Here is a 27,072-nt window from a genome sequence, read left to right as displayed (position 1 = left end):
TCCTAGTACATTATTTATGCCTGTCCTTGCCTGAACTCCACACGCACCTCTACTCCAGGATTTGAGTGAATGAGGCTATAGTTGAAGGATGTCTTGCTGTTGTGTGTCCTGTATGCATCAAGTGAGGGCCAGACTAGGAAGTGGCAGCAGGCTGGGTGACCTACCTGAGGACTGCCATTCAGCCCCTTTCCCCCCCAACCCCGCCGCAGAGTGTGAATTGCTGCAAAGCTGGCTTAGATCACTCTTTGAAACATTTAATTACATATAGAGATCTTCAAGGCTGTCTGTCACCTCCCAGGGAAATATTTCTTTTTTCCTGCTCCTTCTGAAGTTGGCTGCTTGGAAAGTAATGAAATTGAACTGAGGATGAAGGAACCAGGAGGTGTAGGCATTACTGTTAGGGAGACACAGGATGAAAGAGAGATGGGGGTGGAGGCGGTGACAGGGAGATGGAGCCGGGGGAGGGGCAGGGCGTTAGAAGACTTGTTCACAGAGAGTGAGATGCAAGAGGTGAGAAGAACTAATGTTTCAGGAAGAGAGGGAAAGAGAGAGAGATGGGAGCTGGGCTGGGGAGGCACCAAGACGGGGAGGAGGGTCACGGAGAAGAGGGGAGGCACCCTGGAAGAGACGGGGCCTGGCTGAGAGGAAGAGAGAGCCAACCAAGAAGAGTTTCAGCAAAGGTAAAATAACTTGTGGTTCCAGACTTTCAGTACCGGAGAGGGGGCTCTGGAGAGGCGTGGTTGGAATGGAATGACCCTGACTGGGAGACGCATTGAGGAAAGAAGCTTCTGAGCTTGGATGATTATTTGGGGGTGGAGTGGGGCTTGGCAAGGAGCTGACGGAGCTATGAAGCGCCAAAGCTTCCGTCCAGAAACCCCTTGCCGCCTCCTGTCCAGGGAAGAGCAATGCAGAGATGGGAAGGCTGTTTCCAGCCCCCATCCCAAGCAGAGTCCACGGGGATCCCTCTGCCCTGACCCGCTCCTCTCTTGCAGGCTGCGACAGCGACCACTGGGGCCCCCATTGCAGCAACCGGTGCCAGTGCCAAAACGGAGCCCTGTGCAACCCCATCACCGGCGCCTGCGTGTGTGCCGCCGGCTTCCGAGGCTGGCGCTGCGAGGAGCTCTGCGCGCCTGGCACCCACGGCAAGGGCTGCCAGCTGCCGTGCCAGTGCCGCCACGGCACCAGCTGCGATCCCCGCACCGGCGAGTGCCTCTGCTCGCCCGGCTATACTGGCGTCTAGTGAGTAAAGCCCGGGGCGGCTGGGAGAGCAGGATCAGGAAACACTTGGAGGGTCAGGATAGTCCTGGCTGTAAAATCTCCTGCGCTCCGACCCCAAGTCCTGCAGAGGCTGAACGCCCGGGCCTCGCCCACACCCTCAGATCCCTGTTGTCCAAGCCCCAGGGAGGACACATTCTGATGGAGGCTCTCATGGCCAGAGGAGCTGGCTGACCTCCTCCCAGGAGGCCCTCCCTGGTCCAGGCCCCAGACCTTAGTTTGGAATTCTGATCGTAACCCAGATGCCGTTGTTGACCCTTCCAGGCCATTTGAGGCAGAGCGGGGTGAGGGCCCTGGGCAGATATCTTGCACAGATTCGGGGAGTTTACTGCCCCTGTTCCTCTTCCCTTCCCTTCTCCCCTCAGACCCCAAGCAGCCCCTCACTCCAGTTCCCTGGAGACGGAGGCTGCATGGACAGGAGCCCTCCAAGACTGCTTAGTTGAGACCCCTTCAGAGGCAAGATTGAAGTTCTCCTCCCCACCCTATCAAAGGCTCAGTGGCCTCCCCAGCAGCCCCAGATCCTGAGGGGACACCCAAGGACTCTGGCTGCAGATACATCTTGGATGGATGTTGTGTGTCCCCTGCCCCAGTGTCTGGCCACAGCTCCAGGGGCAAAACATTGGGCTAAGGCCCAAGACCAAGACCCCAGACAAATCTTTCCCCGCATCTCAGCAGTGATAGTCCCTGTATAGAAGCCTGTTGTGGTAGCTGAAAGCCTGGAAGAGGGTGGAGGCATGCCCCAGATTCTCCCTTTCTCTGAATTTAGGCAGAATTTGAAGACTGGAGTCATGGCTACGTCTCATGGCCTTTGCTTGTCCTGTTCCTTCTGCCTGACATGCCCTTCCTCCCCTTCTCCCGGTGAAATTAACTTCACCTCCAAGACTCAAGTGAAATGTCTCCCTCTTAGGGAAGCCTTCCTCAGCTTTCCCTCCCAGTAGAGCACTCTTCTTTACACTAAAAGCACTTAAGTCATCCCGCAAGTACTGGTCCAAGCACACAACCTTCCAGTTCATTGTATCTGAGCCCTGTTTTCCCTCTCCTGGCCTTGTGTCTAGTATGGTTCACACTGACTGTGAATTCACTAACTTCTAGGGAGCCCGGGGGCCTTGGGACCGGCAGCACTAGGGCCCTGTGACCTGATCTGCATGCAGCTGCCTCTAACGCCTCTGCTTCCCCACGCAGCTGCGAGGAGCTCTGCCCACCTGGGAGCCACGGGGCTCACTGTGAGCTGCGCTGCCCCTGCCAGAATGGGGGTACCTGCCACCACATCACTGGCGAGTGTGCCTGCCCCCCAGGCTGGATGGTAGGTGGACCTGCAGGATCTGGGTGGGGCTCTGTAAGAGGTCTGAGCATCCCTCACATGTACCCTGGAGGGCTAAATTCCTCTCGCAGCCTGAATACCCTGCCTCCTCTTTATGGTCATGGGCATCATTAGACACTGCCAGTTGTGTCATGGACACAGCTTTGAATCCCAGGGCTCCCATCTAAGTGCTGTGTGACCTGAAGCAAGTTACTTAACCTCTCTGAGCCTGTGGTCCCTCATGTGCAAAGGAGTTGAATTATTCTCATAAATTGTCTCTGTCTTTCAGCATAGGGACTCACTTGAGCTGCCACGGGCTCTGACATGTGGTGAAAAGGGCATGGCGTAAAGATTGGGGTGGTGCAGAGGAAGGGAGAGAGCAGGGTATGAATCACCTTCATTTATAGAACTTCAGATTCCCAGCCTCCAACCTCTGTACTCACACACATACACATATTCTGATTCTGTGGGTCCCAGAATCTGTATTTTAACAAGTGCTCCAGGTGATTCTGATCCAGGTCTCTTGTCTAGGAACCACCATTGTGGGAAAGGGCGATGAGATTTATCACATCACATCAGGCCTCACATCCAATGTTGCCCTGAAAAAAGCCCTCAGCTATTCTAGTCTCTGCTTCCCCGTCTGCAAAGCTGGCATGAAAACCGTCAGCCCTGGGACTTCCCTGGAGGTCCAGTGGTTAAGACTTCATGCTTCCAATGCAGGGGACGCGGCTTTGATCCCTGGTCAGGGAACTAAGATCCCACATGCCGCGTGGTGTGGCCAAAAAATAAAAAAATTAAAAATTAAAAAAAACAAAAAAAACAGCCCTGCCCTTCATAGCAGCATGGTTGGCAGAAGGCTCAGATGAGGCAGTGCACATCCAATGTGCCTTGCAAGCTCTGGAGTGCTCTGCAGTTGCTTTTCGTATGTCCCTGGATGCCACAGAGAAGCCACAGCCTCCTTTTAGCCAGTATGCTCCCCCTGTCAGTGTCCCCACCCTCCACAGTCCCAAGCCCCTCAGAAGCAGTGAGTCACGGAGGCTGACTTTCCCGTTTCAGGGGGAGCTCAGTGACACAGCCGCCTTTCTCCCCTGGAGCCTGAGGCTTTGCAAAGCCAGGAAGGACAGGGCTGCTGAGCAGGAGTGGGATCTTTCAGGAGGCTGTGAACGACGAGGTCAGGGTGTGTGTGTGGAGGGGTGGACAGCAGGAGGGATGGCTGCAGGGCCTATTGAGGTAGGCAGAGATTTGCCAGAGTTTTTCATTTTTTGGTTTTTTTTTTTGCGGTACGCAGGCCTCTCACTGTTGTGGCCTCTCCCGTTGCGGAGCACAGGCTCCGGACACGCAGGCTCAGCGGCCATGGCTCACGGGCCCAGCCGCTCCGCAGCGTGTGGGATCTTCCCAGACCGGGGCACGAACCCGTGTCCCCTGCATCAGCAGGCAGACTCTCAACCACTGCGCCACCAGGGAAGCCCTATTGGTAGACTTTTTAATGATGGCCATTCTGACCAGTGTGGGGTGGTACCTCATTGTAGTTTTGATTTGCATTTCTGTAATAATTAGCAATGATGATCATCTTTTCATGTGCCTATTGGCCATCTTTGGAAAAATGTCTGTTTAGGTCTTCTGCCCATTTTTCGATTGGGTTGGTTTTTGCTGTTGTTTTGTTTCTTTTTTTCTTTTTTTTTTTTTTTTGCGGTACGCGGGCCTCTCACTGTTGTGGCCTCTCCCATTGCGGAGCACAGGCTCCGGACGCGCAGGCTCAGTGGCCATGGCTCACGGTCCCAGCCGCTCCATGGCACGTGGGATCTTCCCGGACCGGGGCACGAACCCGTGTCCCCTGCATCGGCAGACGGACTCTCAACCACTGCGCCACCAGGGAAGCCCGGCCCCCTCCTTTTTTATGCTCCATTTAGCCATGGTCCTCTTTAAGCGCAGCTGGTTTCCGGATTTTGACAGAACCATTTGATCTAACCAGTCCCGAGAGGAGCAGGACTGTTGCCTCACCTCATCTCTAACCTTCTAGATGCCACACAGCCTGAGATCCCACCACACTTGGAGATACGCTTTCAGGTGACCGTAGGGCAGGTGTGTTAGGGCTGTCACAACAAAGTAACACAGACTGGGTGGCTTAAACAACAGAAACTTGTTTTCTCACAGTTTTAGAGGCCAGAAGTCTGAGACCAAGGTGTTGGCAAGATTGGTTCCTTCTGAGGCTTCAGTCCCTGGCTTGTAGACGGCTGTCTTCTCCCTGCATCTCCACATGGCCTTCCCTCTGTACCTGTGTGTGTCCTAATCTCCTCTCCCAATGAGGACATGGGTCATATTGGATTAGGGCCCACCCTAATGACCTCATTTTAACTGTATTGCCTCTCTCAAGCCACGTTGTAAGTTGCCAGGGGTTAGGATATATGAATCTAGAGGGACACAATTCAGCTCACAGTAGCAGGAAAGAAACCATAAGACCACAGCCCTCTCAAGCTGATACTTTCCTCCCTGTCCTCTCCCCCTACCTCTCCCCAAAAAGCTGTTCTTCTAACCAGTAGTAACCAATTAATTATGTGGTTCTCCCCCATGCTTCTCTGTCCCAGGTGATACTGGGCTCCCACCACCTGTATGTCCAGTGTCTGCTTGGGTTGAACTAATATTAATGAAGGGCCTGCTCATCTCTAATACTAATGAAGGTTCCTTCACATCTCTAATCCCACTGAATCTTAACAACCACCTGGGAGACTGGGAGTTACCACTCTCATTTTCTAGATGAGGAAACCGAGGCTCAGAACGATCATGTGACTTGTTCTTGCTCAGCCATCTGGAAGGAAGTAGAACTAGGGGTTGAGCCCAAGTCCTGACCTTGAGTCTACCATTCTTCCCACCACACCAGACAGCAGTCCTTCCAAGGTAACAGATTCCTTCAGGCCCCGGGAGCTCGAGCCAGAGGAGGGGCTTAGGGTTACAGGGACCTGGGGTGCTGCATTTGGGGAATACTGAGCAGGGGCTAAAAGAAGTGCTCGCCCTCCTATCCAAAAAAGTCTCAAGGATGTTTGATTTCCCCAGGAAGTGTTGAAAGGAAGCAAGCTTTCCTATTGGCCTCTTTAGGGGGCCCTGGTCATGTCTCAGAAACTGAAGAGAAAGGGAGTCTGCAGTCTAACAGGATGGATGGTGTATATGGGCGTCTGTGTGTGTGTGTAGGTAGAGGGTACCCCACAGTGCTCCGTGATGGAGAGGTAGGAGGTATAAGCAGAGCCCCCAGGATGGCTCAGAATGTTTTTTCAGGGTCAGAAGGTCCTGGTCCAGGACCGCAGAAGACTGGCTCAGATGGTGGCCAGAAAGACTCATCTCTTCCCTCAAGAATCCCTGGAGCTTGTGGGGTACAGTGAGAAAGGCAAGCCCGGGTAACCCCACCACCTCCAGGAAGAAGAGGGACGCCCTCGTCTGAGCAGCATTTCCCTGCCCCTCTCCTCACATACACACTCATCCCACCGCCCTGGGCTGCTGCCTCTGCTGCTCGGTCCCCCATCCCTGCCCCCCACAGCCCCGCACTGTCTGACTTACTATGTGTAGAGGAGACATCTGAGCGAAAAGTCCTCCCACTTAATTCATTACAAGTAAATTGGATGGTATTGATAGATGACCCGGGTCAGCAGGATTTTCCTGCCTAAACTAGCTTCCTCGGGGTTGGCAGTTCCTGGTGCTTCATAATTGTGTGTTGAACTAATTGATTAATTAACTATGGGAGAATCCTTGATCTCCATAAGAAAAATGACCATCTCTGGTATGGGAGAGGCTGGAAGGGCAGCAGGAGACAAGAGTAAGTTTAGATTTCTGTCTGATAAAGATCTAAGAGTCACATGTATAATTGAAAAATTATACACAGTATCTAATACCACAAGGCTACTACTGGAGGGAGGGGAAAGCAGTCCTCTGCACCCCCCAGACCTGCCACGAGTCCCTCTCCTGAAAGGTCCCAGCTTCAAATCTTTTAGGTGTCTCTTCTGGCATTTCCCTCTATATTTGTACGTAATGTGCTTTACCGCCATCTCCCAACTTGCTAGAGCCTCGTTTCAAATATCTGGTGATCCCTGGCTTCCTGTTCATGTTTTACCATGATCCTTGGAAAAGCTGGTTGGAAGCCTAGGGGGCAGGGGGAGATGCCAGGCTTGTTGACTGATGGGACTCTCAAATATCATTACTTATAGGCCTTTCTTCTCAATGTCCCCGGAAAGGAATCCGCCAGAACCCTGCCAGAGGGAGTAGAGTCGGGTCACTAGCATCGTAGGAGCGGAGCAGGGGAAGAGAGCAGAGGGTCTGTTCAGCAGGCAGGTCTCAGAAGATCCCCATTTCTGTTGCCCCACTCCCCTTAGCTGTGCTTGGTGTCCCTGTGTCTGAAACCTACATGGACCAACCTCCCTAAAAGTAAACTGTCTTGGGAAGTCACTTGGCTATTTGAAATGGGAGTAAAAATCTGGGGTCTAATTCCCTCTTTTATAAACTTTCAGACCGTCCCCCTGTTTCCCCACACGTGCCCCTTGGCCTTCAGAGGCCCCAGGTGTCTCTGATTCCTGAGCTTTTCTGAGCCTTGTCTTGCAACGTGTGCTCTGCAGGGACTTGGCATTGCTGAGCAAACAGAAACCCCAGCAGTTTCTGCTCCTCTATCTGCCGGTCCATCTTCCACCACGTGACACCTCTTGTCCTCTACGGTCCCCTCTCCCCTTCCTTTTCTCCTTGTAGGTCTGTACATTTCCCCCCTTTACTCTCCTCTTAGCTGGGTTTGGGAAAGAAGTAGAGATAAATGTGTGTTTCCAGACCACCATGTTTAATCACACCGCTGCTTTGTTTTCCTCAGCACTTTATTGTGTAGCGGTGTGAGGGCACCTAGCACCGTGCACTAGTTACCTGTTTGCTTGTCTCTCTCCCTAGTAGACTGGGAGGAGAGAAATTGAGTCTTACTCATATTTTCATATCCCTAGTGTCTAACACAGGACCTGGTATACAACAGGCACTCAATAAGTGTGTGCTGAATAATTAGATGGGCCAATTGGCCTCAGTCTGCCCATCTCTAGCTTTGAAGCCATGGTGTCTCGCTTTCTATGCGTCTGTGATTGGGGAGAAGGTGCCACTGAGGGAATGGCGTGGTCCCTTGGGCTGTAGCAACTGTGCTACTTCTAGAAGAAGGTGGCCGCAGGATTGCATCTCAGCAGCACCACCTCTGCATGTCTTCCCTCCTGTGTTTCAGGGAGCAGTGTGTGCCCAGCCCTGCCCACCAGGGACATTCGGCCAGAATTGCAGCCAGGACTGTCCTTGCCACCATGGAGGGCAGTGTGACCACGTGACTGGGCAGTGCCACTGCACAGCCGGATACATGGGCGACAGGTAAGGAAGCTGTTAACTCTCGTCCTTGCTGTACATAATACTCCTTTTCACAGCAGCCTTGAAGAGAACAGCTCAGCTTTACCGGTCCATGGCCTTCTTCTGCCAGCTTTCCTGTTCCTTTCTCAGAAAGCATTCTGAGTCCTTCTGCCAACCCATCCTTCCTGGCCCTCAGCCTGCTGAGGGTACCCACCCCCACCCCCAGCCCAGTGACCCAAGCCCTGAACTTGCATTGACTCACCTGCGGAAGCGGGTGGGCACCTACCACCACTCTCTACTTGCTGCCCACCTGGAGAGAGGCAGTGGCACCGATAAGCCAAGGAAGCTGAGCGTGCAAACTCAGTTCACACATTCTGCACAACTGCTTTTAGAAGTGGATTTTTATTCCTGACGTGAGTTCTGCCAACGTCAGTTTGCATCCTCTGAAGGCCTGCGGCCTGAGAGCAGACCGATCAAGGGCACCAATGTCCTGGTATCAAACCAGCCTTGCAACCTTAGTGGATGACCCACAAAACACATAACGGAGGGACTGCCAGACGTGCGCACTTGCCATGGTAAGAAAGAGTCCACGATGATAGGGCAGGCGCTCCAGAAGGAGTGGAAATGACAGCCAAGGTGTCTGACGGTGAGTGGATTCAGAGCTGGTGGAGGACGTTTGTCCAGAGAACCAGGGCAAGTCCCCTCCCTCTCACTCTGAACCACGTGTGTCTCTTTGAGCAGAGAGACGGGCAGTAGAGAGGAGGCTGTCACACCATTGCCTGCTTCTGTGGGATCCATGCTTCACCTTTGGCCCTGGATTTTGTTACTCTGCTTCCCCTGCCCAGGTAACAGCAGGAAGCAGGAATCAGGCCTGAGTTAACCAATGAGTCCTTCTGGCTCTGACCAACATAATTGCACCCCTCCAGCTCTCACTGGAGTCAGCCCCAAGTCCTCAGTGGTCCAGAAAAGAGATTTTCCGTTTTTAGCTTTGCGCTTACATACCCCCAGCCTGAAGTCTTTTAAGCCAGATCTGATCTCTTTGTGAGCCAGTGTTCATCTCCGTGAGCATCCCTGGCACAGAATGCGGGGTGTGGCATCTGGGGATCCATCCCTCTCTGACCTCTGTTGGAGACCGCATCTCTAGGCGGAGAAGGGAGGCAGGACTAAAGCACTGAGCCATCTTCCCATCCTCACCATCTCCCTGGATAAGTAGACATTTGGGATGAGCCAGCAGGGACAGGAGCCGGAAGACCCCAGAACCAGAGCAGGACCCTTTGTTTCCGGCCACTTTCACAGGAGAGCGAATACAGCCCATTCATTGTTGGAGACAAGCGGGCCCAGGGTTCCAGCTGACTGGACTCAGCACCGGCGGATCCAACCTCATTGGTGCCAAGATGTACCAAATGGAGAAATACCCCTCGTCCCTCTTGCTGGGGCCCAGCCCATGATCCTGAGGCAGAGAGAAACCCCAAAAGCCTCGGGGTCTTCAGGCAAGCTTCATCAACCATCTACAGATGAAGAATTCCTAGAAGGGCCTGGTAGCATTTGGGTTTCCCACCTAAACGGGCTGCCTGGTGTTTAATATTTTGTAAAATTGGCTCCATTTATTTTGTAGGTGACAGCTGCAGGAACCCACCCCACATCATTGCGAGCATATTAAAGTTGAGTGGGTGTGATAATGCAGGCCTCCCCGGATAGGCAGAATCCAGTGCAAATTAAACATGAAACGTAATGAGGGTTTTGCAGCTCATTTTGTAATTTAATTGAGCAATGTATCTGGTTGTTAATGGCAATATCGGACACGTAAGATTGATATGTTGCAAAGGAAGGATGTTTAAGTAGAAAACTAATTCCTGCTGTGATTACCCTTCTGTTCCACAGGCCCCATCATTAGCGTGCTTTGTGTAAAATTCATTAGCAGTCGTTGCTTGATCTCTAAATAAATAAGTTGTTTAACTTGTGGGTAGAAAAAAAAAAGAGGCTGATTATGTAAATGGATTAGGTTGTCAATATTATTTCTAGATTCTTTTTCCGGGGCTGTGGAGTCAGGAGTCAGTCCCTTTGTAAATATGATGGGGCAGGACGTGCCCTTCAGAGAAGGGAGCTCATTGTCCGGGCTGTACCCAGTCCTGCTGCATGGGAGGGAGAAGGAATGTTCCAGTGAAAAGGAGGAATCCGGAGGTGTCTCCAGGCTGGGGTTTCTTCCCCTGGTGTCTGAGACATCCAGGAGAGGCAACCTGAGTGACCTCTGGGGAAATCCTTTCTGAGGCAGAACAGGGGCTGGCAATCCAGGCAGCAATCGTACAGCTCTTCACCTCTCTGTGTCCTCCCCTTCCGCCTTGGTTTTCCTCCTCACCTCCTCCATCCTACTCTCTCCTCCTTCCTGTCTTCCACCTCACATTCCTTCTCTCTCTATCCCCTTCTCTCTTTCCTCTTCCTCCCTCTCTTTTCTGTTCTTTCCCTTGCTGAGGCCTCAAACTGACTAAAATGCAGCAAGATTTGTAGGAAGACGATCTGGGTGTGGTGGAAAACACTGCTTCCAACTCAGGACTCACCAAGAGTTAATAAAGATGCTAAGGCTGTATTTTTTTTTATTTTTTTTGCTGTACGTGGGCCTCTCACTGCTGTGGCCCCTCCCGTTGTGGAGCACAGGCTCCGGACGCGCAGGCTCAGCGTCCATGGCTCACAGGCCCAGCCGCTCCGCGGCATGTGGGATCTTCCCAGACCGCGGCACGAGCCCGTGTCCCCTGCATGGGCAGGCGGACTCTCAGCCACTGCGCCACCAGGGAAGCTAAAGGCTGTATTTTTTTAAACATCTTTTATTGTTCCCCTCTGCCCTGATTATTGTAGAAGATATATAGAAAACCTGAAAATGGGAAAACATAATCATTAAACGACTTGTAATTCCTCAAGTCCACTCCAATGTTAATATTTGGAATTCTTCCCTTTGAGCTTTTTCATGCCAGAAGGGATCTGTTAGGAGAACTATAGAAAACAGTATTAACAAGAGTAATAATAAGAACTAACACTTCTTACTGAGCCCTTACCGTGCATGGGGCACCTTTCTAAGGGTTTATACACATTGCCTCATTTAATCCTCAAACACCTGGTGAGGTTTAGTTATTATCCTCCCATTTTGTGACGAGGAAGCAGATGTCAGAGCTGTAAAGTCAGTTCCCCATTCTCTGCACCTTTGAAGCACTGTGGGGATGCGGTTAATCCAAAACCCCAGAGTCCATAGGCCATTTCTGTTCGTCTGTCTCTGGGACGCAGGGGTTGCCCATCTCTTTTACCCCATATGCCCCCAGGTTTACCCCTTAAGTTGTTGCTGTGAAGATGAATTTACATCCCCTGGGGAATATCCCTGGGCTGAGATGAGGGGTGTTGGGCACATCCAGGAAGCTAGGCAGTCAGCAGCAGAGGTTACACCCACCCACAGAGGACCCACAACCAATGGATGTCAGTTGATGAGTCAAATAATGATCATTATGCTGGGAGTTCCAACTCCCAGGCCCCAGCAGAGGCAGGACACAAAGGGGGCCAGGTCCTCTTCTTTGGGGGGCTCCCCGGCTGATGGAAGAGGCTCAGCCCCTGCCTTGAGGGAACCCCCCCCCCCCCGTCCAAGGAAGAGGAAATAGTCCCTGTCTTGGGGGATTCTCCAGTCTGATGCAGGAGGATGCATCTTGTACTCATGGGGAAACTCGACACTGGTGGAAGAGGATCGTCTCCCATATGGCAGAGAGACTGTACATCTGTCCGAAAGACTCGAAGAGCAGAGACAATGAGTAGAAATAAAATTACCCCATTTCCTCAAATCTGAAATGCCACCGATGGTGAGATGCATCATTAGTTTATATATTGCTAAGAATGAAAAACACTGAAAATTAAACTATGACATGCCATCAGTTATAAGACTTAACTGGCTTCAGAGATGTTAGAATATATTTTTAAAACAAGGTTTGTTGTTTACTGGGTACAGAAGTTTCAGTTTGGGAAGATGAAAAGGTTCTAGAGATGGTGCACAACAATATAAATGTACTTAATTCCACTGTACTGTACACTTAAAAATAATTAAAATGGTAAATTTATGTTATACTTATTTACTGCAATCAAAAAATGAAAAAAAAACACATAAAGCCTATAATCAATGAAATATGATAGTATGAACTCAGTCCTGGGGACTGAGGGGAACTGGCATGGAGGAGGGAATGGACTGGGGTGACTAAACCACGGAATACTTCCTGGAGGAGGAGAGGAAAGAGGGGAGGAGACTGTGAGGAGGTGCAGCACACCAGGCCCAGGCCTGGAGGCAGGGGCGGTACGTGCTGGGTGGATCTGGAAGGGCAGGTGAGGGGGCATAGCCTCACCCTCCTCTGCTCTCCCGCAGGTGCCAAGAGGAATGCCCCTTCGGGACCTTTGGCTTCCAGTGCTCCCTGCGCTGTGACTGCCACAATGGGGGTCAGTGTTCACCCACCACCGGTGCCTGCAAGTGTGAACCTGGCTACAAAGGCCCACGCTGCCAGGAGCGGCTGTGCCCCGAGGGCCTGCACGGCCCGGGCTGCAGCTTGCCCTGCCCCTGTGATGCCGACAACACCATCAGGTACGAACGATCTGGGGACAGGTGAGCGGGGGACAGGGGTGGGGTGGGCCCTGGTGGGGAGGGGGCTGTCAGGGCACAAAGCCCACCTCCGGCCAGATCATCCAGGCAGGCAGTGAAAGGGCTGGGACCTCAGCAATCACCTTCACTGGCCAGTCTGATGAAAAGACGTAGGCCAACCTGAGACCCCACACACAGGAGCATGAGGGAACTTGGTGGCCCTCAGGGAAACAGGGCAGGGATGGGTGGGAACGTGGGGGGCTAGGCTCAGGGTACCAGGGCCCTGGGGGCGTGGTTGGGAGAACTTTTCCCTTCCACAGAGTTTGCATCTAACCAAGCCCTTTACCAGCCCCGAGGGGCCCAGAGACAGGACCACCAAGGCAGAAGCAGGGGACTTGAGCCACAGACGGACAGTGTTAGAAGGGACCTTAAAAACTGGTATGGCTGACCTGGGGCCTGCAGAGGGCTGTCCCCTGGGGCCGTGGCTAGAGTGGTGGAGCGGGAGGGACAGAGGGCAGGCCCACAGGGTCTTGGCTTGGGGTGGCCTTTCCCTGCACTCTGTGTCAGTGGTTTTTGTTTTTTTTTTTTTGCGGTACGCGGGCCTCTCACTGTGGTGGCCTCTCCCGTTGCGGAGCACAGGCTCCGGACGCATAGGCTCAGCGGCCATGGCTCACGGGCCCAGCCGCTCCACGGCACGTGGGATCTTCCCGGACCGGGGCACGAACCCGTGTCCCCTGCATCAGCAGACGGACTCTCAACCGCTGCGCCACCAGGGAAGCCCTGTGTCAGTGGTTTTTAATCTAGGACTGGGATTATTTATCTAGGGATATCTGTATAGTTTGTCAGCGAGTGATATTGCGCTGCCATTACGGTGACTGTCATGGTTCTATATAAATGCCCTCCATCTGTCCCTCTAATGTTGCACGTTTTTAGTAGTTTGGAAGTTTTGTATATTTATTGTATTAACAGAGTGTCATAAACTAAAATGCCGTTTACTGGATGTTTGTATAATTTTAAATACTGTATTAGCACTTCAGAGGCAGAATTATGCTGAGGGCTTAATGTATATACAAATAACCACATTTGATTTTTAAGAAATCATCTGTGTATAATTCTGTCATGTGCTACTAAACAAAATAAATAATATAAAAGGCTCAGTTAAAAAAAAAAAGTGGGGCTTGGGGACATCGGGCTGAAGCCGGCCCCAGCCTTGCTTCCTGGAAGTGGAGATGCCAGAGCTGCCCTGGGCCACATCCCCCAGCTCCCCTCACTGCCTGCTTCCTGCACCAGCTGGCACCGCCCTCTGGTGATAAATGAGGCTGTCGGGCCCCAGATTAAAGCTTCAAATGAGGCTGTCAGGCCCCAGATAAATGCTTCCACAGCTCTCTATGTGGCCGCCTCTTATTAGGATGGTGCAAGGTGAGGGGCATCTCCCTTCTCCCCTCAGGCCTGCAGGACAGCTCAGGGCAGGACCAGCAGCAGTGGGTGCTGCTTCTGTTGGCAGGCCAGAGAGAGATACCTCTGCTTTGTAGCCTCGTCTCTGGGACAGCCAGGACCTAGCCTCGGCCCCTCTTCATTTCCAGCTTTTGATTCTCCACACATCACTCAAGGTCCTCGGGTCACTGTAAGCAGAGGCCTCTTAGAAAGTGTCATGGCTTTGACAGAATCTGTCCCCAGTCCTCAGTTCCTGGAGCTAAGTGGCTCGGGCAGTGCTCTCTGCAAGGGCAGAGGGTTGGGAAGGAGACCATTAAGAGGGGGCCTTGGAGCCAATGGAACGGGCTATATATGACTTAAGCATTCATTCGCTCAGTCATTCATTCAACAAACACTGAGAGCCTGCAGGGCCAAACACAAGAAAGAAAGGGTCCCTCAGCACGAGTCCAGCCCTCAGGAACTTAAGTCTGGAGCACCTACCCACACTGAGGACCTCCTACCATATTTCTTCAAATACAAGACAACACCAGTAGTGAGGCACTGCTTTATTTTATGTACTACTAAAACTGAGCCATGACATACCATTGACTGCCTAGCACATCCATCAGAGAGCTGAAAATGTGGGGCAAAGTGCATCTTAGAATCAATGAAATATATGCGGCTGGCCCTGCTGGGTCCCAACATGTACTCAAGTAACTGTGACCCAGGGCTCTGTACAGAAAGCACCACAGGAAACCGCTTCACTGGTCAGGGAAGGCTTCCTGGAGGAGGTGGCTTCTGGGCTGGGTCTGGAGGGTGGGGTGAGAGCTCCAAGACTCTAAACACGGGGGTCCCACATGGCTGGTCGGGGGACTGGGCAGCTGCCTCAGGCTGTTCCACGGGTGAGGGGCAGCACCAGGAACCCCTACCCCTGCAGGGATGCCAAGGGAGGACCGTGTCAGGGACAGGAAGCTAGGCTGCCACTGAGGTCCAGTGCAGGGAGAGTCCCTGCCACGGAGATCCAACCAACCCCCAAATTAAAGAGCTGTTGTTTTCTCCCCATACCCAAGCAGCCATGCCCTGCATCATTTATCCCTCCTCTGAAGGAGTCCTCCATGCATTTTTAATCTGGAAGGACTCCCTCTTCTCCGTCGCTAATCTCAGCCCATTCAATATTGATGATTATTTGCTTTACTGTCTTTAACACGTGTCACATTTCAGGGGTTGGGAGGCAGTAGTGCTTCTTAAGCGTGGGGACCCCGAGAGTGCCTGGCAGCCAACCCCCCAGGCCGGGTTCCCCCGTGTCTGCTTGACTATCTCCTTGCAGGGAGCTGTGTCACAGCCCGAGCTTGTGGGTCTCTGCGGCCTCAGCCTTGCACGGAGCCTGGCACAGAGCAGACCTTCAGGAAAAAGAATTGCTGAATTCATCTTAAATCGCCCATTCCTCTAGGGTGGCTCTGCTCCCGAGCTGATGTCACCCTATTTCTAAAATATATTTCACCCCTTTCCCTTGGCATACGGCCCCAGTGACTGAAGCCCCGGACACTCACCGAATTTTTATTTAGTCTAACTCAGGATTTCTCAGCTTCGCCACTGTTGATATTTTAGGCTGGATAATTCTTTGTTGTGGACAGCCATCCCGTGCATTGCAGGATGTTTAGCAGTATCCCTGGCCTCTGCCCACTAGATGCCAGTAGCAATACCCCAGCCCCAAGTTCTAACAACCAAAAACGTTTCCTAGGTGGGGTGGGAGGAGGCAGAATTGCCCGAGGTTGAGAGCCTGTGGTCTCACTGCACCTCTCTCAGGCTGCACTTGGCTTTGTTCTCAGGGACACAGAGAACAGCTCTCTTCCTCTCTGTGGACACAGGTCACTCCTTTCTTCCTGTGAGCCTTTGTCCCATTCTAGAGCCTTCTCTCGGGATCCAAGAAAAGCAGAGGGATGACTCTAGGACTCCTAATCCCAAGGGTTAAGCTGCAGGTTCTGGGTAGGTCTGGGACCCCTCAGTCCTGGCCTTAGAACTACCTCTCCCTGAGTCAGTGTCCTGATACGTGTACTTCTCCTCTGTCTTAGTTTCCCAATCTGTCTATCGCCTTTTGTCAGCCCAGTGGGGGACAAAAGTTTTCTTGTGATCTTTGAAAGTGAAGCTTCCACCGAGCTCCCTGAGAGAGAGTGTGGGATCCCCAGAAACCTTGCCTCATTTCCCTGCGGGCTTCGGCAAAAGCTTGCAGCAGAGCCCCTCCAAGACAGCTTGCCAGGAAGGCCTTAAGCATCTTTCCTAGAGAAGCAAAGTCTTCCCAACCCCCAACCATAGAAAACCCTCCTCAGCTAGCCCCAGCCTCTCCCGGCTCTGTGCCCCTCTGGAGAGGCTGCTTCAAAGAGAGGTTGAACCCACGTGCCCTGGGAAGGAAGAGTGGCTGGTGAAATTCCCCACACTTCATTCCCTTTATAAATGCTTTGTAGCACACACAAAGCAGCCTCCTTCCTTCATAAAGGAATAACCTTGAGAAAGTGAACACCTGTGTGTCAGACCTCGTCCATGTTCCCTCCACAATTGGATTGTCATAGACGAATTCCAGCAGCCATGAGAGTGGATTACCTTTGAAAGATTTGACTTAGCCACCAGATGCAGCATGGATAGCAATCTCAGAGCAGCCAGGAAAAACTGGCAGAAAATTCCACCCTGAAAAGGTTCCTGTATTGTTCAGCTTTCGGCTCCTATTAACTTGTGATTAATCTATGTCTGGGGGAAATGGAGAAAGGTGAGGGGGGGGAAAAAAAAAGGCAGAGCAAAAGCCAAACCAGCCTAAGCAGGAGTCACTTGGCTGCCAGGTGACCCAAGGGAATGGCTCTGCCACCAACGGGGCAGGGAGCAGGGTACACCAGGGAGAGGGAGTTGTGACAGAGGTGCCGAGAGCACGGCGACGGCAGTTTTCAGTCCTAATCGCTGAGCCAGCGATCATTCCCCACCCTCTTTTCAAAGGGATTTTGGAGTTTCTATAATAAGTGACAGGTGATCGAATTAAGAAAACAGAGGTGTTTTGTTTTTTAAAATAGAATTTTAGGGATATGAAAGGAGAGAGGAAGAAATTATCTCAGGTTTGGTTTTGAGCTTTCTGGTTTCTCAGAGTAAAAAGGTAAAATTGGCGTTGAGACACACCCCTAACATCCAAAACACCGACGGCTAAGACGGAAAGAAGAAACGCAGGAGAGCTTAGAGGCCAGCGTTCGCCAGCTCACTGTGCGTCTAGTATGCAATTCACAGGGTGGTCTTCACACCAGAGCAAGGACCTGTAACGAGAGAATCTCTTGAAAGACGGGCAGAAGGACAACTGAGACTTTTCAGAATCCCAGGGGCCGGACAGAGCTGATCGCGGCCGCCAGCGCTGCCGGGTTACTTCCTGGGTCCAAGCATGTCAGTCTCCACGACTGTGACCGAGCCAGTCCCTCTGACCCTAAACCCAAACCTCAGAGGAGACCCCTGAAAAGTTGGAACCGAGAAAGGCCATGCCTTAGGGCTTTGCTGGGAGTGTTGGGGACAGAGGGGAGCACCCCACAACTATCTGGCTGAGGGTCAGGGCCACCAAGTAGGGGCCCCCTGCCCCATGACACCCGTGCAGGCCACTATTTCCCCTTACAGTGTGGGACCCAGGGAGGAATTTATCTGGAACCATAAAAGTCAGGAAGTCTTCAAACATCCATTCTTTACACACATTCTTTTTTACATATTATAATTTTTATCACTTTTTATCTGTTTATGAATATAATAGATGCTCAGTTTGAGAATGTCAGAGAATACATAGAAATTTAAAGAAAAAACTCAGAGCCACTCATAATTTCTCGATCCAGGGGTGAGTACAAAAACCATTTTGTTGTAATTTGTTCATTCTTCATCCATTTCTGATTCACTTTGTTTTCATATTTTAGATCATGACTTTATACACAATTTGCTTATTTCACTCACCCTTATGTCATATCATTAAATAGACTGGAAAACATTTGAATAATTCTCTAACATGCCTTCACATGAATTATCATAATTCATTTAACCAGTACCCTGGTGTCAGAGGCAGCATGAGGCAGTGACCAGAACATGGCCAGACAGACCTGGGTCAGAATCCCAGCTGCCACTGAGTTAGTGGTGTGACCTTGGGCAAGTCATATAACCTCCAAGTGCCATCTGAAAAATAGAGGCTCTAATGCCTAACTCACAGGCTTACTTGAAGATTAGAAATATAGGTGTAAAGTGCCTGGTGCTTTAATAGCCTGGTCACATATTATTTATGATTATATAAATTGCCCCCATTTTTCCACTGTTATAAATAATGCTTTGGGGAACATCTCCATGCATAAATCTTTCTCTACAACTGTGACTATTTCCTTAGGATAGATTCTTAGAAATGGAATTACAAGACCAAAGGGTCTGAATATTTTTAGGACTCCTGATATATAACCCCACATTGTTTTCTAGAAACCTTTACCAGCATTGAGCATTATCCCTTTAAAAAAAAAACCAAAAAAACTTTACCATTTTGATAGAGAAAAAGTGATATCCAGTTGTTGTTTTGATTTGATGATTAATGAGACTAAACATTTTCCAAAATGACTATTAGCTGCTTGTACTTACTATTCAGGAACTGTCTGCTCCTGTCCATCCCTCGTTTTCCATGAGAAAATCAGGGCTCCCGGAAACTGGCTGGGCTTCACACAATTAGTTTGTCCGTTACTTCATTTGGCAAATATGTATTGGTATCTTCATGGTGCCAGGGACCCTGCTGGCCATTGGGGTACAATACAGAAGTGAAATAGACAGGCAAAGGGCCCTCCCCCATGGAGCTGCCACCTGGTGGGGAGACAGGTGATGAACAAGTCAACAGACAGAAAATAATTACTCGTAGTGAAAGTCCTGTTCATTCCCAAATATTTAATTGGACAGTGAGTATGAGCCAGGCACTGGGGATCCACCAATGACCCAGGGAGACAAAGCCCATATCCTCGTGGAACTTAGCAGAACCGAGATTTGTACGTAGGCTTCTCTTGCCAGCCCAGAGCATGCGCCATTGGACCACATCCCTTGAGTTGGACTCCAGGGCAAGGAAGCAGGGAATCCAAGAAGCTTGTCTCTGACATCCAGCGTCTTCTCTGGAGTGTTAGTCTGAGTTCTCCCAGAAGCAGATGCCGAGAGCAAGAGATTTACTAGGGACACAGCTATGAGGGAAAATGGGGAAGGGGCTGAGGAGGCTAGGGGAGCATGAGACTGCAATGCAGGTCTGACCTGTGTGAAGGAAAGAGAGAAGGAAGGAAGGTTGATTGGAAAGTTTTAGACTGAAGCACAGTTCTAAGAAAGTTTGGCGAGATGGGGAGTCTTTAATCCAAACTTGTCCATCAGAGGAGTCCCAGATTTGCCAAGAATGTGTCGACCTTAATATCCCTGCTGTGCTCTAGCTAAGAGCAGCCCAGGGGAAGTGTGACCTCTGAGAAAATGTAGTGATGGATTTCAGACACAGTAGCTAGGGGGCCTTCAATCAATTACACTCCCCACAGAAGCTCCCCAGAGAAGAAAATGGTCACCACACCCAAGATCATGGATGCATATTGGCTGTTGGATCAGACCTCTGCCAGCCAGAGTTTGCCTGACTCTCTAGAGGTCATGCCAGGCAGCCCCTGCCTCCAGCCAAATGGTTCTTTTGCTGGGCTCGCCAGAGAGGGGATGGAGACGATCTTGCTCGCTCTTAAAGAGCCCTAGCAATGCATGGATGGAGGGTATTCTCTCCAATATAGACATTGCCATAGAGGGGAGGACACATCTACCCCAAGGTTCCATTTTAACTCAACAAATGTTCATTGAGTACCTACAATATGCAGAGTAACTGGGTCTCACTGCAGCCCTCTTGTGCCTGCCCACACACTGGGCATCTGCCTTGGGTGCAGAGTGGGTGAAGCGCTGGACCTCCCAGTCCATAAGGGAAGAGGCTGCCTCCTGCTTTGGTCTCTGTGTATTTGTATTATAAAGAGCACTTGTTTGGGAGTCAGGAGACCTGTGTCTAATCCTGATTTTGCTACTTCTTTGCTATGTAACTTTAGACAAATTATATAACAACTCTGAGCCTCAGTTTCTTGGGGCTAATAAGAAACATGTAATAAGACCATGTAATCTTGGCATCGTCTGGCAAACAAATAATACATTAAGAAATTTAACCTCAGAACTTCCCTGGTAGTCCAGTTGTTAAGAATCTGCCTTCCAATGCAGGGGATGGGGGCTCGATCCCTGGTTGGGGAACTAAGATCCCACATGCTGTGGGGCAGCTGAGCCCGCGTGCCACCACTACAGAGCTCACACGCTCTGGAGCCCACGCACCGCAACTAGAGAGAAGGCCACGCCTCAACGAAACATCCCACGTGCCATAACAGAAGATCCCACGTGCCGCAACTATAAATAAATAAATAAATAACTCACAACTGGGGGAAAATACTTGCCAAAAAAAAAAGGAAAGAAATTTAACTTCAGAGGCCCTTCGATCCTGCAGCCCTGGGCAGACCAGACTTGGGGTGGGCAGAGGGTGGAATATGGCCGCATTCCTGACCAGACTGTCCTCTCATCCTTCTCTCATCTGCTCAGCTGCCACCCAGTAACTGGAGCTTGCACCTGCCAGCCGGGGTGGTCTGGCCACCACTGCAATGAATCCTGCCCTGCTGGCTACTATGGCGCTGGCTGCCAGCTGCCTTGCACCTGTCAGAATGGCGCCAACTGCCACAGCGTCACTGGGAGCTGCACCTGTGCCCCAGGCTTCATGGTAAGATGGGAGGGGACTCCCGTGGCCTCTCCGCCCACCCCCACCCCTACACAGGAAAGGAGGGGCCAGCTCCTCCCACTTCCAGGTGGAATCAGGGAGTGTGGCCCTGTGCCCATGGATGCAGAATGAGGGTGTCTCCACGTGCCACTCAGAGATAGAGTCCATGACCAGAGAGCTGCCAAGGCTGTTCTTAAAGGCCAATTCTACTGGGGTTTGTAACTGTAAAAGTAATGGAAGGAAGGTGTCTTTCCGTTGTCCCTTCACCCTGAAACACCAGTTGTCTTCTTTGGTGTTTGGACAAAGAAGACAACTGGTTTGGATATTGCGTCCATATCCTACGCACACAGTATTTTTCCATCATGATAACCACAGAGCACGTAATAAGCCCAGCGTTTTGTATTTTGCTTTCTTTTTTCCCATATTTGCTGCTTGGGCTTCTTAATTATCATTTTAAATGGCTGCATGACACTGCAGGAGCTGATGGCCCCCCTGCTGACTCAGCCATTCCCTTACTGCTGAATACTGATTTGTTTCCAACGTTCACAACAAATGTTGCAATGAGCATCTTTCTACAAAGGCCATTTCCCCTCCTATTGAGTTATTTCCTTAGGGTGACTTCCCGGGGTCGGTGGGCATAATGTATTTATGGCTCCTGATGGATGTGGCCCTATTACTTTCCTCAAGGGTTATATAAAGCTACGCCTCCACCAGCCATGTATGAATGTACCTATTTCAAACCAACTCTGCTAACATTCTTTTCTTTTTTTAATTTTTGCTAATGATATAGGTAGGAAATGGCTCCTCAGTATTGCTCTAATTTGCATTTCTCTGATTACTAGGGAGAGTAAACCTTTCCCCCACGTGTTTGTTTACTATTTGTATTTCCTCATGAATTATGCTGGTCTTTATGAGGTTTGATTCCGGGGAAAACTTGACATTGGAAGTGGAATCCTGTTCAATGGCAGGGCATGCCCAGTGGGTCTGAGGACCCAAACATTCAGGGGACCCCCGTGGCCAGATTTTTTATGGTGCTATAAGAAGTGGTTTGTGTAGTACAAAGAGTGGCCTTTGCAACCAGCCCGGGGTCACATCCTGGCTGTCCTACTCACCAACTGTGTGACCTTGGGCCAGTGAGTTAACCTTTCTCAGGATCAGTTTCCTCACCTGTGGAATGGAACACCTGCCTTGCAAGGTTGCTGTCAGGTGTAGAGATGGGCTATACTGTATGGAGTACCTTGCCTCAGTGCTTCTCAGACTTTAGTGAACTCAGAAACCACCAGCAGACCTTGATAAAGTGCAGGTTCTGATCCGGTAGATCTGAGGAGGTGCCTACAGTTCTGCATTTTTTTTTTCCTTCAAATATTTATTTTTTATTTATTTGTTTATTTATTTATTTTGGCTGTGCTGGGTCTTAGTTGCAGCACACGGGCTCTTCGTTGCAGCATGCGGACTTCTTAGTTGCGGCATGCGAACTCTGTGGCACGCGAACTCTTAGTTGCGGCATGCATGCGGGATCTAGTTCCCCGACCAGGGATTGAACCTGGGCCCCTTGCATTGGGAGCGTGGAGTCTTACCCACTGGACCACTGGGGAAGTCCCGGTTCTGTGCTTCTAATCAAGCTCCCAGGTGATGCCAGCGCTACTGGTCAGTGGCCCCACTTTGAGTAGGAAGAGGATGGTGCTCAACTTGGGCTGCCCATTGGAATCACCTGGGGAGCTCTACAAACACTGATGCCCCTGCCCTCTCCTGGAGATGCTGATATATTTGGGCTGAGTGTGGTCTGGTTGTGGCCAGTGTGCTGCCAAGGTGGCGATCCACTGGAAGGAAGCCCTTGTCATGATGTAAGAGTACAGGTTTGCCTGGTGACAGTGTCTTTTGTGGGCAGGTTGCCCCTGGTCTATACAACAAAACTCTGTTCAGCTCCTTCTTCCCCCTCCCCAATGCAGATAAAACTGGGTGAAGGTGACTCCAGTGGCATCTTCAAAAGAGAAAAAGATCTGTCCCTCCTGCAAATTTCCTCTCTAATTTACCTTTATTGGTGTGAGCTTGGTCCATAACTTCCATAGAAAAATGGAGTGCCCGAGGTTTGGGGTTTGGGTAGGAGCGAATGGTTGTTTGGGATTAAAAGTCTCACCTAGTCGAGTGATCAGGTGACTGAAGCCAGAATGAAGTGACCACACAAGACTTCTCGGGGGACATCCAGACCCCAGTCCTAGCTTGGCTACCAGGGTAGTTCTGACTTTGGGCAAGTGGCTTCCGCTCTCAGGGTCCTAGTTCCCTCATCTGTAAATGGCGAGTGTGCAGGGGGAGATGAACTGACTGATTTCTAAGATGGTCTACTATGCAGACTCTACGGACCAAGTCAGGAAACACACCCTTCTGGAGGAAATGAGAGAAAGTAGGAGCAAGTGGGTGTGTGTGTGTGTATTGGCCAGGGGAAGGGGACATCACTGAGGTTGTTACAGTCTGATTGTGTACATTGTCTATGGGCCTCCCTGTTCCCCCTTCTTCACCCCCAGCTGCCTGCCTAGTCACTGCTCCTCAAAAGAAGGGGAAATCCAGGCCCTGGGTGGGTGAAGGTTGGGGATGGTCCTAGAGAGGCTAGTGTCTGTGGGCCCACTGCCCCCAGGCCATGGCTCCAGGAATCTGGAGGCCAGGCCCCTGCGTCTCTTCCTTCCATCTGGGATGCAAATGACTTCCTACTCTTGAACTTTGGGGGACTTGGCACTTGTAGGAATCATCTTGATGTGGAGTCCCACCTGCCTGGGGCTCAGGGCTAAACAAGACAGATTGTGAGCGAAGCGGCCCTGGTGAAACCCTGTGAATTCCCGTCCATCTCCTCCCGCCAAGCCTCATTTTACCTGGAAAGGTTCTTTTGGGGCGCTGTCGGGTGTTGAGCAGTAGCTGCTTGAGGTGATTACAGAAGAGTCAGTTGCTCTCATCCAGCGTGGCTCATTCCCGCACACATCAGGTTCCGAGGGGGAAACCAAACCATTGCCCTCGCGCCAGCTTCTGAATGAATGTAACTTCCTGCAGTTAGCCAGCTCTGGTCAGGGTGGGAGATCAGAGCTGTTAGAAAGCAGACTTGGCTGAGACCCTCCCCCAAATGTCCTGCAGTCAGTGATAATTAGCATTGCCTTTATTTGTTAGGTGGTTTGTGAATTTATGCACCTGCCTTTTTCCTTGAAGGAGTTTTAGGGTGGGCAATTAATTTGAGACTAATTAAAAGAACCCTGTTCTGAGAGTTTGGAGACCTTGAGCCTCAGCTCAGTAACCTTGGACATGTCGCTTTACCTTGCTGGGCCTCAGTGTCCTCATCTGTAAGGTGAGAGTCACATCAGTCCTGTCTGCTACTGGATGTGAGTAGCCAACATGGTAATGGATGTGAGGCCTATGCCCAGCTGTCCTCTCCCATCAGAGCTCTTCCTGCCAAGGGCTCTTTAGGGAGGATGTTGGGATACATTTGTGAAAACAGGGTCTCTCAGAGTCTGAGGACTGAGAATGGCCTCAGCCTCAACATAACCATGAGGAGTACTGAACTACCCCTGGGACCCCAGTGGCATGCCTGATCCAGCCAGGTGGTCCCCACCCCCCGAGGCCATAAGAATATGGGGCAGAAGCAAGCCCACCTGGCACTCAGGGTGTTCTAACCCTCACACGCTTTCTCCTTCCTTCCCAGGACACTGGATATTTTCTCTGCCAAGAACTTGGGGGAGCTGCTGAGGGTATGGAAAGGCTAATCAGATGCCCATCCAGCCTTCTAAGAGCTTGTGCCCAATAATAGTCATATTCACGTTAGCAGCAAACACTTACTGAGTCCTTGCCACATGCTTCATCTCTGTTCCTCACAGGAGCCCTACAGAGGTGCCCTTTCACACGCCTCGGCCTGAGAATGAGGGGCTTGAAGTTCAAACAGGATAAGTGACTTGCCCATGATCACAAAGCCAGTAGTGGTGGGAGCCACCACAGCTCTCATCTATTAGATGATAGACTTTGACTGATGGGTCACCATGGAACCACACAAATCTGGGTTCAGATCGTGGCCTTCCAATCCCCACTGTCCCTACTGAAAAGTCACTTATCCTGCCTAAGTCTGAATTTCCTCACCTGTTAAGAGGAGACTTAGCCATGAGAGTGAGAAACTTCAAATGGAAAGTTCAGGGCCTGGATGCCCAGTAAACACTAGATGCCCAGTAAAAGGGCAGTAATTGCTGGTGAAATGTGACAGTGTGGGAGAACTCTGCTTCCCTCAAGCCCGGCACTCCCTTCCAAGGAGAGTGCCAGGATGAGTTATGCCCAGGGAATCCCGATGCAATAAAGCCATAAACGTGCACAGTTGCTGTTCCAGGCAGGTCCACCCAAGCACCTGTGGATCGCCCTCAGTGGTCAGTGTCAGGAGGCACTGTGGGGGGGACATACCTGTCAGTGTTTGGGGAAATGAACATAGGGATGGAAGTGGGAAGAGAGTCTGGGCATTTTACATGTTAGCTTGGCAGCAGCAATGGAATCACTTCGGGTATGCAACGCGGGACTACATTGGGGCTGCTGAGTGCGAGAAAAGAGCCCTGGGCTGAAAGGCAAGAAACCAAGTTCCTAGCTCTGGTTCTTCTAACTCTTGGGGCTTCCATTTCTCATCTATAAGATGGGAATGAAATTCTCTGTCCAACAGAAACAATGGTGCGGGAGCCAATCATTAAAATGGGAGTACTTAAAACTGGGCGTGGCATCGGTTCAGCACCTTGGACAGTTCCCACGAGCTTCTGCTGCAAGGTTGCTCTTGCCCTGTGAGAACCCAGGTTCCTTACCCAGCCAGAGCACCAGGGTGAACAGGGGTAGGGGAAGGCAGAGTGAGGGTCACATGACAGGGGTCTCAAGCTGGCAGAGTCCTGCGAGTGTCCGAGTGAGGGATGATTCAGGAAGTGAGGGGAGGGTATTGTGGTTGAGGGGACTAAGTGGAGCTATCCATCCACTTGGAAGTTGGGGTCCCATCACCCCTCTCCATGGCTTCTCATTACCCACCAAAGAAAGCTCAAACCCCAGTCCTTTGTAACCTGCCCTTAAAACTAGTTAGTCCACCCTAACCTTATCCCCTGCTACCTGCCACAAACCTGTGCTGTGGCCACACATATCCGCTTTTCCCCAGACACAGCGTCTGCTTTGGGCCTCTGCCTGTGCTGTTTCTCAAGCTTTTCCCTCTTCCTAGAATGGCCCTCCCCACTGTCTTTATCTCAGTCTATGAAAATCCTTGTCAGCCTTTCAGGTTAAAGTCAAAGGCTGCCTCTTCCATGAAGTGTTCCCTGAATATGCCTCACTTTAGAATTAACCCTTTCATCTCCTCTGTTCCCACAGCACACGGCTCAGCGTCTGTCTCCCTCCAACCCTGCACCTCCTACCGCCTTCCCCCACCACATGGCTACCATGTGAATATCTTGCTCAGGACACTTTGAAATGAATAAAAGTCTTGGGAAGAGCAATGAATGCCCTTAGCAGAAGTTTCCAGAACTGACCTTTATAGGAAGGAAACTCATGGCATTTCCGAAGGGCCTTGCCAGCAGGGCGGGAGCTTAAATCTACCCACTGGTTTCTCTGCACTTCAGATAAACAGGCAGCTGCAGTGGGACTAGAGCAGCTGTCCCCCAGCATCATCTCCAGGTTCTATGGGCAAATGGTATGAGTTTCTACCTTACGCAATTCTATATAGTGGTGTTAGCCAGAGACTCTAGAGCCAGATTCCCCGCTTTCATGTACCAGCTTTGCTTCTTGTTAGTTGTGTGACCTCGGGCAAGATATAACCTTCCTGTGCCTCTGTTGTCTCATACGTGAAAGGGTAATAATAATAAAGTCCAGTGAATTATTGGGCTGATTAAATTAATTCATACATATAAAATAACTAGAATACCTGGTATATTAGTCATCGTTCAACAAGTGTTAGCTGTTATTATCATTATTGTTGGGGATGCTGCCACTGCTATTGTCGCTGTTGTCATGTACCCAAGGGGTCCCCTACCTGAAGAGGCTGACTGGTCCAGGCCTGAGTCCCCTGTTTGGGGGTACAGGTGGAAATAGGGGCGAGGGGAAGAGAGCAGAGTTAGTTGAAACTTCCTCCTGGCTGGGAGCTGCAGGGTTCCCAAGGGCTCCAGGGTTCCCAAGAGCAGCCACAGAATGAAGAACAGACTTTCTCATCACAGTGGGGAGAAGGCTAGTTTCTCAGCCCCTCCACATTCCTCTGCTGGCCAGCTTTCCTTAATTAAGGCCTCACCTACGTGGCCAGCCTGATGAAGCCTCCTCCACTGCTCTAAAACTAATTGTTGCCGCCTTGGCACCTGGAGTGAACAGCCTGTGAGGTCACTG

At 50.9% G+C, this 27,072-nt stretch overlaps 1 protein-coding gene across 4 annotated transcripts in view; it reads left to right on the top strand.

Moving 5' to 3' along the window:
* Positions 1-27,072, top strand: part of MEGF11 (multiple EGF like domains 11) — a 235,756-nt gene that overhangs the window by 156,524 nt on the left and 52,160 nt on the right. For all 4 annotated transcript variants that reach the window (XM_027123370.1, XM_027123371.1, XM_027123369.1 and 1 more), the window contains exons 5-9: positions 993-1,239; positions 2,458-2,578; positions 7,806-7,942; positions 12,306-12,518; positions 20,547-20,721. In XM_027123370.1, the coding sequence (XP_026979171.1) occupies positions 993-1,239; positions 2,458-2,578; positions 7,806-7,942; positions 12,306-12,518; positions 20,547-20,721 (893 nt within the window). The remainder of the gene's footprint in view (positions 1-992; positions 1,240-2,457; positions 2,579-7,805; positions 7,943-12,305; positions 12,519-20,546; positions 20,722-27,072) is intronic.

Source organism: Aethalodelphis obliquidens, unplaced genomic scaffold (genome assembly GCF_003676395.1).
Source record: "Aethalodelphis obliquidens isolate GAN/ISIS:26980383/991018 unplaced genomic scaffold, ASM367639v1 scaffold26, whole genome shotgun sequence".
Lineage (NCBI taxonomy): Eukaryota > Metazoa > Chordata > Mammalia > Artiodactyla > Delphinidae > Aethalodelphis > Aethalodelphis obliquidens.
The sequence above is the reverse complement of the archived record's forward strand: the minus strand, read 5'-3'. Positions and strand labels throughout refer to the sequence as shown.